This window comes from Elgaria multicarinata, chromosome 3, assembly GCF_023053635.1.
Source record: "Elgaria multicarinata webbii isolate HBS135686 ecotype San Diego chromosome 3, rElgMul1.1.pri, whole genome shotgun sequence".
Classification (NCBI taxonomy): Eukaryota; Metazoa; Chordata; class Lepidosauria; order Squamata; family Anguidae; genus Elgaria; species Elgaria multicarinata.
Genome location: NC_086173.1, coordinates 141,236,740 through 141,255,480, shown reverse-complemented (window position 1 = coordinate 141,255,480; position 18,741 = coordinate 141,236,740). Strand labels below are relative to the sequence as shown.

Below are 18,741 nucleotides of genomic sequence, written 5' to 3'. Positions count from 1 at the left end.
TCATTTATTCAAATTTCCCTTTATGAAAAGGCTGAGCTACTATTTTTATGCAAAAGCGCAGCTTGGCGAAGAAGCATGAATGCACACCGAGGCAGACTAGCGCAGGGATCCATGGACTGGTGTCTAGGGGACCAAGCTGGTGAGAAATTGCCAGGCCTCAAGCGCCAGATGGATGTCCGTGACATTGTGATGTATTAGTAATTCAGATCTTACAAAGACTTAAGGCTCTCATCGAAGGGAACCAAACCCAAACCCTGTAGTGCCGTCCTGGATTTCTCAGCACTTATGTAAGTGGGGAGGACGTAACAATATATATGTAACACCCCAGATGTAATAAAACAAATAAAGACAGTGTGGCCTAGTGGTTAGAGTTTTGCACTAGGGAGACCTGGATTGTAGACCCCACATGGCCATGACATTCACTGGGTGACTTTGGGCCAGTCACTAACTCTCAGGTTAACCGATCCCACAGGGTTGTTTTGAGGATAAAATGGAGAGGAGGAGGATCTTGTACCCCCACTTTGGGCTCCTTGGGGGAAAAGGTGGGATATAAATGCCAAGAATAAACAAGAGCACAGTCCTATATGTGTTTAGATAGAAATAAGTCCTACAATTCCCAGTATGTCCCAGTATGCTGGCTGGGGTATGCTCAGAGTTGTGGGACTTACATCTCTCTAAACATGCATAGGACTGTGCCGTAAATAAATAATATCCGGATTTCAGATTTGGAAGTCTTCTAACGAAACAACCGAGTGCTCTTGTATCCTCCTATTCTATGTCCTCTGGGCTGCATCTGAGAGGGGAAACTGGAAAGGCAGAATTTTACTCAGAGACATCACAGCATAACACTAAGCGCTACACATATTAATGCTTCAGAATTCTATGGGGAACAGAGTTCCCATAAGCATAGCGGGATTTATTATTATTAGCTGGGTAAAGTAATTGCATCGCTCTCTTACATGCTTACATTTTCGGTTTGAGATATGGATTTTCCACCCACTCGTAGCAGCTTTTCCTTCTACCCACCTCCTCACTTTCAGTCTGTTCGCTATAAAGGTTTGCACTTGCAACAACCAGGTTGTGTTTGTCTATAAACCTTCTGCCGATATTAACTTTTCCGATATTAACTTTAGCTGGAATTCAGTTGAAATGGGAGGCGGTGGAGGGCGGGGATGGAGAGATGACTTTCTATCTGCTTGTTTCTTACTACTACGAGAAAACTAATTCAAGGGAAGAAAACGGTCCCTGAAATGCGATGCAGACTTATTTTCCTCTCTCCTTTCCACTTTCCAAACTATTTAAAAGCAAGTCAATCATTAAACTGCTTACGGGAAGAGAACGCTTTGTCTCCATTCTGCTTTACTGACAGATGTGTGTGTATGTGTATAATGAGAGATTTCTAAAGGTGACCTTCAGAAAACATATTTCTTCTGCAGCTACAAGATTTCCTCTCTCATGTTGCAATGAAGGAGTCCCACGCAAAAGAGTCAGCTGCTGCCATTGCTGCTTTGTAATTAATGGTTCTTACGCATGGCTGAGTGGTTGATATAATTAATAGCACTTAAGGCTTGGAGTGTGCCGAAATCCACAGCTGATTACCAAAATGTGTATTTGTGCAGAGGATTATCTGCAAACAGTCCCTGAGTGGAGTCATGAACCCACTTAGTTACACAGAGCCCCTTGCCGGCTCCAGCACAATATAACAGTGGCCCCAGGGCCCTCCGTCGCATCTTTTTGCAAACTCGGGACATATGACACCAATCATTCCAGGTGCGTGCAGATGTCACGCGCGAAGGATGGCACTCACACGTCTTTCCCAAGTAAGACACACCTGGGAAAACACCAGAAGGTGCATTGTAGGATGTGCATCTTTGCAGGCAAATATCACCCCTTCGCTCTGTGGATGTTGCAAATAGATGGGCAATGTTTATTTATTTATTTAGTAGTATCGGCAAACTTATTCCCAGTGAGTTCATTATTTTCTTGGAAAATAACGATCTCACCCATGTGGGCTCAGATGAAAGTTCTCCCTCATGGTGAACTCTCATTCTGTGTAAATGAGCTTTTCCATATGCACAATATCAAAGTGCATCTTGGGAGCTGCAGTCTGGAATCATGTCGTGCCTTCTCAGAGCCAGAACCCCAGGGGCAGCGATAGTAGCGTGGGAAGCGGCTAAGGAGAAGGTAGGATGACTAAAACTTTAGGGTGCTGCTGCTGAGGATGACTAAAAAGAAATTTGGGAGAGGCCCTGCTGAGTCTTCCTTCTCATGGGGCCAGAGTAGTGGTGAGGATGGAAGCAGTACCAGGCAAGGAAATGGTTAATCCAACCAATGCAGCATATGCACAGAAATGGCATTCTTCAGAAGCTTGCAATCAGTTCTGAACTAGTGAATTTGTAAACCGCCAGTGAAGGGCCATTAAAAAGGGGAGCATTATGGACAGGCAAAGTTTGACCAGGTTGCCGGCCAGCAAATCATATCTTTAATGAACTAGTCCATTCACTTAGCTCTACCCCCAATTCTCCTTTTCTTTCATCCTACTTTAAGAACATCAGAAGAGCCCTGCTGGATCAGACCAAGGCTCCATCTAGTCCAGCACTCTGTTCACATGGTGGCCAACCAGCTGTTGACCAGGGCATGGTGCAACAGCACCCTCCCTCCCATGTTCCCCAACAACTGATGCACACAGGCTTACTGCCTCGAATACTGGAGGTAGCACACAACTATCCAGGCTAGTAGCCATTGATAGCCTTCGCCTCCAGGAATTTATCCAACCCCCTTTTAAAACCATCCAAATTGGTGGCCATTACTACATCTCGTGGTAGTGAGTTCCATAGTTTAACTATGCGCTGTGTGAAGGTGTACATTGTTTGATAAGTCCTGAATCTCCCACCAATCAGCTTCATGGGATGACCCCGGGTTCTAGTATTTTGAGAGAGGGAGAAAAATGTCTCCCTATCCACCTTCTCCACACCATGCATAATTTTGTAGACCTCTATGATGTCTCCCCTTAGCCTCCTTTTTTTCCAATCTAAACAATCCCAGTTGATGTAGCCTTCCCTCATAAGGGAGATGCTCCAACCCCTTAATCATTTTAGTTGCCCTTTTTCTGCACTTTCCCCAGCACAAAAGCAGTAAGCATTAGCAAAGTCTTTCACCCTGACGCAACCTTGGTAAGTAGCATTGATGCATTTCCCCGTCATTATGACTGAACATCTGTTTTGGAAGACTTGCGTTTGTTTCTCTGTAAAGGCTGTGAATTCATGAGTGATTTTAACAAACAGTTTTGCTTATTGAGTATGTGACAATAAACGTAGGGCTGCCAGCAAAAGCAGCACAGGAATCCCATGTCTGCTTCTATTCTCTCCCCCACAATTTATTTATTTATTTATTTATTTGTGGCACTTGTATACCACTGAACAGAATAAAATCTCTCATTGGTTCACAATATTAAAATACAGTATTAAAAACGCAGCATTAAAACAATGCCTAGGGTGAAATCATCAACAGGTGAAATTTATCATTGCATTTTCCCCCCCATCCCTGCCCCATGGTAGAATCATAGAATCATAGAATAGCAGAGTTGGAAGGGGCCTACAAGGCCATCGAGTCCAACCCCCTGCTCAATGCAGGAATCCACCCTAAAGCATCCCTGGCAGATGGTTGTACAGCTGCCTCTTGAAGGCCTCTAGTGTGGGAGAGCCCACAACCTCCCTAGGTCACTGATTCCATTGTCGTGCTGCTCTAACAGTCAGGAAGTTTCTCCTGATGTCCAGCTGGACAATGAGTATCTCTAGACTTGTGCTCCCCAATCTGGTGTCCTCCAGATGTTTCAGGCTGTAATTCCCATCAGCCTCAGCCAACGGTCAGGGATGATGGGGATTGTCATCCAAACCACATGGAGGACACCAAATTGGGGCTGGCCAATCTAGACACTGGGAGGGGAGTGGGAGAATGAGGGCTCATCTACACCAAGCAGGATATTCCACTATGAACGCAGTATATAAAAGGCAGGAGCCACACTACTCCTTTATAGCAGTATTGAACCCTGCCAAAGAAAGGGAGGGAGGTGGCTACTAGGAGGAGGGCTTTCTCCACTGTGGCACCCCGGCTATGGAATGAGCTCCCCAGCTGAAAATCTTTTTATTCTCTCAGTACTTTAACACTTAATTTTAACATAAATTTAAATTTTACTGTTCTAACTCTGTATTTTAATCTTATATCAATTTTTGCTGTGTGGTTTCATCCTGGTTGTGCATTTTATACTGTATTTTGTATTTGTGTTTTTAAACTGTTGGTTGTTTTATTATGGTTTTAATTTTTGTGAACTGCCTAGAAAGCTTCGGCTATTGGGCGGTATAAAAATGTAATAAACAAATAAATAAATAAAATTGAAGTGCACTGCAGGATTTACTCTACTGCTTTATAGTGGTACTGAAGTGCACTGTCAACTGTTGGGGCCCATCACACAACTACACCAAGCAGGATATAACACTATGAAAGTGGTATGAAAGCGGTAGATGGTATGTGTCAATGGGCCCCAACAGTTGTCAGTGCACTTCAATACCAAAGCAGTAGTGTGGCTCCTGCCTTTTATATACCGCTTTCATAATGGAATATCCTGCTTGGTGTAGATGAGCCCTGAGACATGGTTCTGCTACTTTTGGTGATCACCTCTGTGTCTGCCGTATGTCTAGTTCCAGCCTAATGTCCTGCCTTTGATACCAAAACTAACACTTTCTGGCTGGTATTCGCCTATGCCCAGCCTGGAATCAGTGTTCCCATGTGCTTTTCTGAAAGTATACTACTACTAAAAAAAACTTAGAATCAATGTCAGAACAAATAGCTCATGCAGGGCTTTGCAGAGGCACTGTCGGGAGAATTAAGTGCTTCTTTATTATATTCAAATTATTTTCCCTCTCTCCTGTGGCTCATATTAATGGGAAAGAAAGCAATCTGCAGTTCCTCAAGACCTTCTTGACCTGGTTGGCCCTACAAGTGCTGATGCTTGGATGTGTTAATGGGAGGAAAGAGAAATTGCGATTGAATTTTTTTTAAAATAAAAAACGCTTTAATTACAATGTGATTTCTCATTTTTTGATCCCATTGTCTACAGTGAAAGCTTGTTAAATAAGTGGCACAATTGGCTAGCTAATCCAGGGCAGCCGATTTGACCCTGTAGGACCGGTAATTGTGTGGGAAGATAACTTGTTCTGAATCAGCTTCAGAGCTTCATGAAGGAAATGCTGCAAATCAGCAATGCAAAGGGGAAAAAAAGCCAGCAGACCATGCCAAGCAGAGAGGAGCTGTCATCCTGGGAGGGACAAAGGAGCTTCCATCATGCCTTCTGTCATGGTTCAGCTCAAAACATGCCTACAGCGTGCAGTATTAACTAGTGTGCCATGCCTTCCCATTCAACACTGGAGACATTTCCACCATCAACAACAAGTGGGCCCAAACATTATCCACCATCAGCCACTTCCTACTTAATGTTTTCCCCAGACAGTAAAAAACTACGAACCAGCATATCGAAGAGTGAGCTGATTCCCCCATAAGCTCATGCTTATAATGGGGCACCACCACAAATGACAAGCACAAATGACGTGCAACATTGTGGCCGCCAATTTTTTTGGTTTTAAAGAAGAAGGAGCGCACAAGCGCTCGTGCGCAGAAGGTAAGTATTTTGTTTTAGAAAATTATTTTCCCCGCTCCCCTCATCCCACCCCGATGGGTGCAGAGCTCCTGAGGAGCTCTGCGCCCCATGCGTGAGTCCCAGCTCCTCGCGAATAACCACGAGGAGCTGAGACAAACTGCAACGCCCGCCCACACGTTCCGTTGTCTCGGGATCAGCCAGAGACCATGGAAAAAGTGGGTTCAAAGGGCAGGGTCAGATCCTGGGGCAAGGGAGGGATCATCCTTCCCTGATCCTGGGATCCCCTGTGTGTCATGTGGATGCACAAGGATGATCCCGGGGATCGCCCCAGGATAAAGCCCCGTCTAGCTAAGGCCTGTGTGTTCCTCCACCATGATAGAATACTCAACCACTACAATATTTAGGCATTGGCCAAAGATGATGGAAAAAAGAGACAAAGTCTGGAGAACCTTCCCCTCCAAAATGCATAATTCTTTTCATATACAATTTTACCTAACACATGCATTTTGTATGCAATTTCCCCTAATATATCCATTTTTGTATGCAATTTTTGATCTGAGCAACACATCACAAAATTCAGAGAAGTGTGTAATCCCAAGGATAACTATATTCTGATTCTCATATTAATCTGGGAAGTGCAAATTAGATGGGTTCACTGAAAAATGCAAATCAGACTAAATCCTCCACCATCCTTAATCATTAGTTTTGCCCACATTCTTAACTAAGTTGTGGATTGGGACCCACAAAACCCCCACTATCTTTCATACATGGTAGCACTTAAATATTTTGGGCCAGGGGCATTGTTAGGTTATTAAAAGATCTGGGGAATTCAATATGTCCTCAGCAAGGGGAGCAAAAGCTGTTAGCTCTGCTCTATTTTCACTGAGGAAAATGTCCATCCTGTTATGGAACAGCTGTGGAGAAATGAGTCTAATTTCTGGCCTCTGGGCCAGATGTGACCCATAGGACCATCCTCCTCCTTGGATTTCTTCCTTTCCTTTAGCAGAGGTGCATAACATAAGCCTCTTGCACGCCGGTTTGCTCTCCTGTTCTGATGCTAAATGCCCTGATGCTGGAACCTGTGTGCCAAAGCCTCATGGGATACTTCTCAACAATTCTGGGGATTATAACAAGAGTGCCAAGATATAAGGTGTCATATAACTAGAGGATTTACACTCATCTGCTTTATATATGGCAAGTTACCTCCTGTTTCACTGAAAATACTTCTTGAGGCTTGCTGCTTCTGCTGCCATTTCGTCCTCAGATCTCCACTTGCTGGGGGAATCCTCCGCCTCTTTGTCATGACGCTGGAGCTTGATAGGAAAAATATATATATGAGGAATACGTTGAATTAATGCTGTCAGGAAGCTAAGGCTTCTGAACTTAAAAAAAATGCATGAAGATGAGGATAATCAGTAGATATTTATAAGAAAAGCTAGAATCAGTGGATGCTATGACGAAGGAGAAGCAATTTCCCCATTTTGTTCCTTCATTGTTTCAGAACTTCACTTACTCCTGAATTTCAGGTTAATGAGGAGAATTGCAAAATGTTATTCCAGAACTGGAGCATCCATGCACACAAACACTCACATCATACACTTAAACACTTAAAACACACAAATCTCAAAGCAATTCATACATACTATTGCATCAAGACATCTTTTTTTGCAATGATCAAAGCACATGGGCAGTACATTGATCATGTAGTGGAGGAAGAAAGATATGGAGGGCAAAAAGCTGAAGAAAACTGGAGAGAGAGAGAGAGAGAGAGAGAGAGAGAGAGAGAGAGAGAGAGAGAGAGAAACAAAGCAAAGCAAAACAAAACAAAATTGTTAATAATGCTGAATGAATCAGTTCCAGAAACACGACCATGTCTGAGAAGTAATTTGGATGATGGAGAAATTCAGGTGCAATCTTATACTTATTTACCCAGAAATAAGTCCAACTGAACTTAGTAGAGTTTACCTCTGAGTAGCCATGCATAGGATTGTGTTATAATTGTGACATGATCAGTGGATCTTAAAGCAACTGGGAGGACCATAGTGAAAACCATTTTCCTAGGAGAAGCCTTCTGTGTCACCAGGTCCTAACCTTATTCCAGGGTGTAATTTACAATGCAATAAAGCTTTTGCCATGGGCTGAGTGTGGTCAGCTTATTACAACTGATACAGATACATGGGGAATTGGGAATAAAATAAATGAACTGGGGGCAGGGAGAGATCATCATCACTAAAAGAATTCCAACAAACGAGGAAAAGAAAAATGAAGGAAAGAATTATAGTGCATCTTCACTCAGAAGTAAAGCCCACTTTCTATGACTGTTCACTCAGGAGTCCCCCAGTGTTCAGTGGGACTGGTAAGTGAATTTAAGGGTTCAGTCTGAAACAATGCTTTCATAACGCCTTTTTTACTTTTCATAAATGGGGGTGGGGTGTTCTCGAAGGGGAAGAGGCCATGGCAATTGACCCATCCTTACCCCACCCATCTATGGCTCATGTTGGTAAGACATTTTGTTGCCTGAGGCAAAGGACAAAATGTCAGACTTGCTCCATTCCATGTAGAGAAGCTGACTGGACTGGTGTTTGATTTTACTTCAACACTGACGTCAGGGCAGCATCTTCCACCACACCTGAAAGCAGCACGTTCATCAAGGGTTTGCAGGGCAGGCTATGTGGCACACTCAGCTGTGTTCTCCACTTTTCCCCTGTTTTAGCCTCCACCCCCGTCTATACGACAACGGGATTGCTCCTTATTGAATATAAACCCAAATTTTCGTTGATTCGAATCTAGGTAAAGAGCGTCACACTGCAGCAGGAAGAGCGATTTATCTTCTGAATTTGTTTTTGTAGTGCAATTATTAATTTGCACATGTGCATATACGATGATACAGAGGAGAAATGAGGGAATTTATAAATTTTATATGCGGAGCTCTGCAGATTCATAGAAGAGACAAATCGGGACGGGGGGAAGGAATGAGGCAGTAGAGGAGGATGTGAGAGGGGGACTGAACACGTCTCCTCCCTCTGGCTGCCCTTTTCCCCCTGTCTGTTTTAATAACCACTATATGTGGAGCTCCGCAGAATCACAGAATTCAAACTGAAAACGGCACGAAGGAACAAGGCAGCCGATAGGTGGGAAGGCGGGAAATCAGCCAATCACTTTGTCCTACCCTCAAAACTATGCCCACATGTCAAGATGAGATTTAACTCCCCTAACAACACATAACCATAACGTGGTGCAAACTAGGTTGTGATCCAAAAGTTATGGTAAATCGCAAATGCACATTATCATGTTAAAAACCCGGTGCTACGGTGAATGGACGGCTGCATCATGTGTCCTGAAACACCAATATGCATATTTGGGTCAGGGTGAACAAGCCGTATAGATAAGCCAGCTGTCTGAAGTGACCGCCTCGCTCTAATGGTATGGATAGTCCTGCATACTTCAAATTCTGTGCTTACTGAAAATAACTGGCCAAACAAAATAGGCAACCCGAGAAAGAGAAGAACTTTCCCTCACAAGACAGGAGAACTGGTAAACTTCTGCATTCATGCTCCTGCAACCTTCTCCTGTCTTACATTATATCTGGTTCATGTGGCATCTCATGTGCTAAGTGCATATCTGCTGGAAAAATCTGAGGCACATACAACCAAAAATATGACATGAGGATCCTCTTTCTAACTCAATGACTGATTCAGAAGGCTGTAGAAGAATAACTAACAGAGCAATCCGATGGCCTCTGACAGCATCTGGTGGTCATAGGATATCTCAGATTCCTGCATCTGAGGTTGGAGACAGTGTTCCACCTATGGATCCAGGACTCTGAGCTCCCCTCCCCCTCCCAGCTGGGTAGAGAAGACTCAGGCTGTAGCTAGACCTAAGGTTTATCCCAGGATTGTCCTGGGGTCAAACCTGTTCATCTAAGTGCCACACAGGGCATCCAGAGCTCAGGCAGGGATGAACCCAGGATGATCCTGTGATAAACCTTAGGTCTAGCTATGGCCCAAGTCAGCTGCCTCCCCGAAGTCACAAACGTGAGGTTGGTGAGAAGGGAAAGGGGGTGTTTCTGGGGGTGGGGTGGGGAGAAGATGGGATAAATCTTAGGTCTAGCTAAGGCTTACATGTGTTGTGGAGAAAGAAAAACAAAATGTGCAGCAGGGTGTTTTACAGTGTTTCCCCACCACATACATCTCCTAACCAAATATTATCTATGGATTGAGCCTACTGAGAGCAGTGCAATGGCTTGCTCTTAAAGAAGCAGCCCATTAAGGCCATAATAACACAAGAGGAGCACTATGGAATCGGATCCAAGGCCTCTGTAGTCCAGCATTCTGTTCACACAGCACCCAAACAGCTGCCCATGGGAAACCAAAAAGCAGGACATGAGTGGGCTAGGAAGCGGTAGGCTGCCATCTTTATATCAGAGCCAATGAAAATACTAATATTCGGCTGATTGCAGAATTGTATGGACCAGGCTGGTGTCAGCAGCTAGGCCCAAGTTCCCCATCAGGGTCCACTTGCTGACACTGGCCTGGGCTGTTCCTGGGAGTTGTCACCATTTACATTTTCCCACAGTGCCCTTGAGTGCTCAACCCAACATTATTCTGGGGGATTGTGGGTAATTTAAAATGGCAGTTTGGGGTCCTCCAATGTAGGAGAGCACCACCTTGCTGAAGACTCCTCTGGCTTGGAACTGGCCTTGGTTCTGCACTCTCTTGTGATTTCCTCATCAATTGAAAAGTCCTACAACAAATATATGTGTCAAAGCCATGGCTAACCCTAGATTTGAGAGGTGACAGTAATTGTGTACGTTTTTGAAGTGTGGATTTCTTGCTGTAAAGGGCAAGAAGCAAAGAGAGCACGAGAAAGACCACGAGAGAGACCCTTCATGTGAATGAGTTATACAACCATATTCCGCTTCCTTCAAGGACTGCGGCAGTAGCGGCAACAACAACATCAGTAGGCCATTCTGTGGTACTATCACTTTTAATAACATAACTTGAAAAACCTGGTTGTCAGCTTTGCCAGCAACTTCACACTGGGAGACACGGGTGAGGAAATGAATCCCTTTTTCCCCCACAAAGAGAAATATTCAAAGAGCCTCACTGTTTACAAGTGATCAAAAGTGACAGTCGGTGCTTATTGGTGGAAGAGCATTTTCTGCTTGAGGTGAAAGAGGAGGGTAATTTATCAGGAAACCCAAGAAGTCAGACATCAGTAATGATCTGCTTGAAGAAGGGCACATCTTAGAAAGAGTGCATTTATATTTGTACTGCATGGCAAGGAGTTGTAGTAGGGTGCTTTAAACAAAATCTTTCTTGGCTCTTGAGGATTGCTGAGCAGTGTGTGATTTTGTCTGCGGCTTCGAGACAGTCTAACCTATTGATATGTATGGTGTTAAGTTTTAATGAATTTAAGATATTATTATTATTATTATTATTATTATTATTATTATTTATTGCATTTATATCCCACCTTTTTTCCTCCACAGAACACAAGGCGGCATACATAATCCTCCTCCTCTCCATTTTATCCTCACAACAACAACCCTGTGAGGTAAGTTGGGCTGAGAGTCTGTGACTGGCCCATAGTCACACAGTGTGTTTCCATGGATGAGTGGGGACTAGAACCCAGATCTCCTGACTCCCAGTCCAACAGTTTCTCTTCATTAACCATTACCATTTATTTACAAATCCCATGATACTATTATGGCCCTTGGTTCTCTTCCATTAGCAGGTGCCTTGCAGGATGTTCCTGTGCAACAGAACCAACATTTTCTCCATTCAGGCTAAGAGAGATTTTTTCAATCAGCTCTGTCCCTCCAAAACATTTCTCCTTTCTCATATATCTGGGTGGCTGCCTATCTGTCCATCACATATAGAGTGGTGTAGTGGATCCAGGGGGCTGTCTATATGCCCTGAAAGCCCTGTGGTGGCTGCGAATCTGTGCTGCGTCAGTTATATGATGCAACTGCAGATTCACAGCCATCACGAAGAGTTTTCTGCGAAGCTGCGCAATAAAATAAGTCAGCTACTTACTCACCCAGCTGGAGTCACTGGGGAAAACACAGCAGATCTAGGCCTAATCTACACCTGCCAGTTATCCCGGGTTCAGCTTGCGACCAAATGATGCCCAGGGGATCCTTAGGTCAACCGGGGATGACCTCTCAGTTGTCCTGGAATAACTCGGACCACGCTTTTCCCAATTTTCCCCGTGGTCCCAGGACAACCCCAAGGACCATGGGCAGTGTGGTGCAGGCACTCAGGTCCTCCTTCCTCCCCACAAGTTGTGGGGCCCTTCAAATGGACATAGAGCTGCGTTGGGTGACTCTCTGCCCATCAGGGGTGGGGTGGGGTAGCAATTTCACCATCGCTGGGATGGCTGCCGGTGCTTTTCGACACCATGTTTCAAGGTTTTTTTTTTTAACTTACTTTCTGAGCAGGATCAGGGCTGCACAACTGTCTCCTCCTTCAAAAACCCCCAGAAACAAACAAAAAATCACCACGCCGGAATGTCCCTCTTGACTTCCGGGATGGCGCACTGGCGTTTAGATGCAGTGGGACAATCCTGGAAGCAGGTAAGCCTGGAATCCTCCCGCCCCCATCCCGGAAGGCCTCACGGTGTACATGAGGCATTAGTCCCAACTCAGTGGTATAGAGAAGTGCACCTCTTTACTTTTCTCCATAAGTGAATGAGTGCCATTCACTCCTATGGAGGAATATTTATTTCTTATTTAGATTTCTACCTCAGCCATTAAGCAAATCATCAAGGTGGGTCCACTTCTGCTGTGAAGAAAAAGCCTGATGGTGAACGACCTGTGTCTGTCTAAGAAGGATCCCAAAGCCTGATGCAGCGTGCCTTAGCATCAGCATTTCCCAACCTGCTGCCCTCCAGATATGTTGGACTGCAACTCTCATCATCCCCAAGCCAACATGGCCATAGGAGTTGCAGTCCAACAGAGTTCAAAGGCAGCAGGTTGGGGAAGCCTGCTCTGTATCCATGTCTCCTTGCAAGATACATGTCTACCCACAATGGGTTGAACATTTCATTTCATTTATTACATTTCTATATTGGCCAATAGCCAAAGCTCTCTGGGTGGCTTACAAAGATTAAAAACCTTAAAAATACAATATTATGCACAGTACAAAAACTGGTTACATCCAAACATAAAAACACCCCCCACAGCAATTTTAAACAATCAACAATAAATAAATAAATCCAGGATTTGATTAAAACCTTACAAATATGCTTCCATATGCCCGAGAGTAGAGGAAAGTCTTAACCAGGAATTAAAAAGATAACAATGTTGCCACCAGATGGCACTCATTGAGAAAATCATTCATTAATTGAGGGACCGCTAGGGGCCTGTGAGCTTGCCAGATGCCCCACACTCAGCCCTCTTGGGCCCTGGCAAATGCGCCTTCGTGAACAATGGGGGCACTGGTCCTGTCAGGCGCAGGGGTGAAATGCACAATTTCCTCAGCCTTGGGGAAATTGTGGTAGTCCTCCTCATCCCACATATGGCCTCCATGCCCCACCAATGGGGTCCTTAAAGGTTCTAAGGCTTTCCTGCCCCCCTGCTCCCATCGGGGCCTGAAAGGGCCTCAACACAAGGGTTAAGAGGCCCTTTCAGGCCCCGATAGCCATGTGGGGGAGGGACGGAAAGTGAGCGTCCAAGACCTCAGGAAATTGCGCAATTCCCCAAGCATGCTAATGGCGTGCCGTGGGAATCGGATGCTGCTGTTTTTATACTGTTGTTTTTATGTCTCTGATGGTTTTTAAATTTTGTATGCTTTTTAAATGTTTACTGTTTTTAGCTTTTGTGAACTGCCCAGAGAGCAATAAATAAAATGTAATAAATAAAATGTAATAAATAAAATAAATAAATTGTGCACTTTCCAGAGGCCTCGGATGTGCCCAATGGCGAGCGTTCGGCCCGGCTCAGCTGGAAGAGGGTAGGCTACGAAGCGCTCAGCAAGCACACTCTAGAGACTACTACCAAGAAGACCCTCTCCCTTGTTGCCTCCTTCTGAGCCTCCGTGGTTGAAGACCTTAGATGATGGGCATATTAAAAGTGCTATTTAAAAGTGACAGGCATTTTTCCAATGAGTCATAACTTTCTGTCCCAGTGTTTCAAGGGTCATTAAAACAGGTTCAGACAACTAATGGCATGGTGGATGTGGGTCTAGTGGATTAAGGTTGGTTCTGTGCTCGTGTGCAATTTATAGCCCCATGGGAAGGATTCCGACTGAGAGTGGGTTGGCGGGACAGTACTGTAGGTGGTGCAATGACACGCTAACTTCCCCACAAACCCATGCCTTTCATGTTGCATTCAGCCCCACTCCCTGTCCCACAGCTCACTCTTGTATGGTATGCTGACAGGTTCAGGGTGCATACTTCAGGAGTGGGCAGAAAGCTGATTGGAATCAACTTGTAGATCTCTGAGTGATTTGCTGGAGATTGGCAAGGGTCTCCACCAACTTCCAATAGCTTAAAAATAGCAATGTTTAGGACCAAATTAAGTTAGAAATCCCTGATCTGTAATATATATTGTTGTATGCAGGACAGAATATGTCTCATGGGGTTAAGTAAATAATTGGCTCTGCCCCCAACCCACCATTTTGCATTGGGCTCCATGGAAGACCTCAGGTAGATCCCAGAAGCCTGAAGTCTGTCTTTCCCTGACTTACTCGCATTGTGGGCGGCTGTGTGTTCACATCCCATACCAGATGTCTACTGCACATCATCCAGCCACAGATGAACAGCTAATCTGTTGGGCGAGGAAAACATCTAATGATAGGATGTATACAAGCTGATTTCTCTCCACTTCATTACTGGGCACTTGATGATTGGCAGCACGATACGTTAAACAACTCTACTGAAAAGCTTTGCATCTGAGACAATATGAGATGGAATGGCTATGGGGATTAATCTGCAACGTATTATTCAGACATTCACATTACCACTTAATAATGCAGTTATAATGCACTAACTATGCATGTGTGAACATCTGCCTCTTTTAACTCTGTGGTCATATGAACTGAACTACTGCTAAGCAATTGGTTATACAGAGATCTGCCTTGTTGTTGTTGTTGTTGTTGTTGTTGTTGTTGTTGTACAATTGGTTATAGAGGTACCTCCAAAACTATCGGGGTTTATCCAGTGATAGGACTATAATTACAGCAAGCTGCATACCAAAAGCCAGTGTTGTAGAGAGTCCAGTTTGTAAGCCACAAGACCAAGTTTGATAATCCATTACTGTCCTTACAGAGCAGTTTTAGCTTCATCAAAGATTGATTGCATTTAAAGGTTAACAGCAGCGTGCCTAAAGTAAGAAGAGAAATTATCTTGGGTTTAGATTTTCATTTTGAAAACAAAGTACTTTTTTTGGGGAAAGAAAAAGGCCAGTTTCATCCTTCCAGATTTTCAGATATTAGCCAAGGTGTACAGCTGACATGAGGGAATTGAAAATACCATTAGCATGCACCACTGATTGTTTTGTTCCACTAACTTTAAACAAACCAACATATGTCAAATTGTGATTCCATAGAGCTCAGCTTCCCTTTACCCAAATTGCTAATCCTCCTATAATCTCTCAAAAATCGTCTCTTAGATGAAATATGCTGAGCTGAATGAGACAGGCATAGAACACCCCCATCAAATATTTTATATTGCCTATAAACCTTAAGACATAAAGACAGGCAATAACTATTTAATACAGGAATGGTGAACATTCAGTCTATGGGGCATACCCTTACATGTTGCAACACCTTCATGATCCGTGCCTTTGGTTCAATCTCACCTCTGCAGCTGATCAGCCAGGGTGTGCATTTCTACAGCTGTGCCTATAGAAGACACAGGTTTAGCTAGGGGTGGAGGAGAAATTTGTGCAGTTTGCATTCCACACTTTTGAATGAATACAAGAACCGAAACTCAGGTTATCGTTCAAAGGCTTCACTTCTCTGAATTTTGCACTTGTGTTCTCCAATCCACCCCCATAATCAAATAAAATAAAATGCAAACAAGAATGCTTATATTATGGGGAAGTACACACCTAAATGAATATATTAGCAAAAAAAAAAATTACATTAAAATGCATTACATTAGGAGAAATGTGCACCAAAAATTGATATGCATTTTCCTCCAAATCTTTTAAACAATTCTAAAAATTCTAGATGAATGAACTGAACTTCATACTAGGAAAAAAAAAAAACCACCTCAAAATGGATCAACCAATTTTACAAGTGGAAAAAAATGACAAACTAAGAAAAACCCAAATTGGTAGATTAATCAAAAGAACAACAATACCCAAACTGATAGATTAATAAAAAAATAAAAAAATCTGGAGAGGTGTGAAATTCAAATAGCAGCATCCCGATTCACACATTGATCTGAGAGGTGTAGTATCAGGTGGGTTCACTTCAAAATGTATACCGAGCATAATCTTCTCATATTCTTAAACAAAGCCCTAATTAACACCAAGCAGGAAATTGCACTATGAAAGCGGTATATAAAAGGCAGGAGCCACACTACTGCTTTATAGTGGTATTGAAGTGCACTGACAACTAGGGGTGTGCACGGACCCCCCAATCCGGTTTTCTTCCAGATCCACAACTTCCAGATCGGGTCCGCTCCACTCCGATCCAATCCGCCTATAGTCCGCTCCGGTTCGCTGCGAAGCTCTGGATCCGGATTGGAGCTCTGCTTTCCCCCCCCCCCCATAGGCTTGCATTGAAATCCAAAAAAGCCGACAACTTTTTTTCTGTTAACGTTAGAAACCACAAACTCGGCACCATGATAGCTTATAGATGTATACACATGCATGCCAAGCCTCAAGCCAATCCAAGCCTCCCCTGATTTTTGGGGATTTTTTGAAAATCAGACACCCCGTTTTCAGACATGCGCTTTTCTCCGACATTTTGACAGATTAAAACTTGGAAGCAGGCACATCCACATTCATGGCAAGTTCCAAGCAAATTCCATCATCCCCTGATTTTTTTGGGGGGGCTTTAACCTCTAACGCATCACACCAAACCCCAATTCACACCCCTTTCTATATCTCTGTCAATTTTCACGTTAGAAACCTCAAATTAGGCACCATGACACTTCATGCACGTATACATACGCATGCCAAGCCTCAAGCCAATCCAAGCCTCCCCTGATTTTGGGGGAAATTTTGAAAATCGGACACCCCAGTATCTCAGGGATTTAAAGCTGCAGACAGCTCAAAGGGGCCATTTCAAAGGAAATCCCAACATGCCATGAATTGGGGAATAGATAACCCTAAATATGAATCTTCTTCCACACTTGAAAAAATTATTTGGAACTTCAAAAAGTCTAAGTGAGTGCAGGAAGGACTTATCCCCTGAGTCAAAGCAAGACACACACAAACCATCTCTGCGAGGTGGGCAGGGGAGGAGGGAGGGAAGGCAGGCAGGCAGGCAGCAGACATTTCTGGGGGCACAAGGAAGTGCAGCAAGGATGGCTTGTTTCTTTCTAAGCCAGCAGTAACGCTTTGCAAACCAACCCTGCAAGGCAGGCACAAGGAAGTGAGCCAAGGATGGCTTGTTTCTTTCTAAACCAGCAGTAACACATTGAGGTGGGCACAGAGGAGGATAACTGGGAGCAAGCATGCCGGAGGCTGCTGGGCACGAACCACAAAGCCCATCTCCCAGGCACCAGGTGGGCAGAGAGGCAGGCAGAGATATGCCATAGATCTATGGGGGAGTCAGTCCCGACAGATGCCCCACCACAGCAGCACCCCGGGGGGAAGGCAGGCAGGCAGGCAGGCAGCAGACATTTCTAGGGGCACAAGGAAGTGAGCCAAGGATTATTTCAAAGCCAGTAATGCAAACCATCCCTGTGAGGCGGGAGCAGCACAGAGAGATGCCTTTTCTTTTGCATCCCATAACTACTAGGAGGCTAGGAGGATAAGAGTAAAGCGTTGTGATCCTTGCTTCAGAATTGATTGTCTGCACTGTGATCACAGCCATTATTAAACAACAACAACAACAATAGTATCGTTAATAATTAATATTAATAGCAATAACAACAACAACAACAACAACAATAAGGAGTTGAACCACAATGAAAGCCTGCCTGACTTCACTGAAGAGGAAAAACCAGGAGAGCTTGGGCTATGGGGTGTATAAAACGGAATAAATCAATAAATAAACAAAGGAGGGGTGGAATTAAAAGCAGCAGTGTTGCTGAATAAACAACAAGAAGAATTTTTTTAAAAAGGCTATGTCTGTCTTTTACCAGTAAGAGGAAAGTGGACGTGCCCAGGGGGAGGGGGATATGCCAATTTTTGACTGGCCCTAAGTAAGTACCAGTCTTAAGAAGCTACCTGTCACTTCAACTCATGACAGGCATTAGCTTCAGTCTCTCCACTGGGTTACTCTTTGGAGGGCTCTGATGACCCTCCAGGGTGGGAGAGTGTGTGCACTGGGCACGTCCACATACCCTAGGGGACTTCATCCCCTTGCACCACATCTATTCAGTTGTTCACCAAGGTTAGGGTGGGTAGCAGTGCTGTGTTTCCTATCTGTTATTTATTTGCTTAGTATATGATTTCAGGTTGTGTTTGCGCATTTGGTGGGGCTACTGTTTTAAAAAACACTGGGAAAAGTCCGTTCAGACTAAGAAAGAGAAGTTTCCCAGTATCCCAAGTTACTAAGTATCCCGTTTTGCCTATCCCCTCCTCCAACTTTGGGATCATGTGATCATGACTGGGAGTTGAATCTGCCTCTCAGTACTTCAAAAAGGTACCTCTCCCGCTTTTTTTTACCCTATTTTTCCAAAAATTATAGCAAGCAAACCGCACCACGCAGCATGCTGACAGTAGGCTCAAAGTGACCCCCAGGCACGACTCTCTAAGCACACGAAATTTCAGAAAGATAGCTTTAAAAACAAAAAAGTTATTCAATAATCTTTTCCGCAATGCAATCCTATGGGCAAAAAAATCCAAAATGGCGGGCGGATCGCTCCGCGAAAAGAGGAGCGCTCCTCTTATGGTCGCTTCTCTTCGCCATGCTCCTCCAGGCCCCTGACTCACTTCTCCTCCGCCTCTGGACAAGGCGGATCAG

At 44.2% G+C, this 18,741-nt stretch overlaps 1 protein-coding gene across 1 annotated transcript in view; it reads right to left on the bottom strand.

Moving 5' to 3' along the window:
* Positions 1-6,685: 6,685 nt before the first annotated feature.
* The window catches only part of FHIT (fragile histidine triad diadenosine triphosphatase), an 866,513-nt gene continuing 854,457 nt past the window's right edge, over positions 6,686-18,741 (bottom strand). Inside the window, exons 6-7 of the mRNA XM_063123429.1 lie at positions 6,857-6,966; positions 6,686-6,770 (exon numbers count right to left, since the gene is read on the bottom strand). Coding sequence (XP_062979499.1) covers positions 6,865-6,966 — 102 coding nt within the window. The 3' untranslated portion in view covers positions 6,686-6,770; positions 6,857-6,864. The remainder of the gene's footprint in view (positions 6,771-6,856; positions 6,967-18,741) is intronic.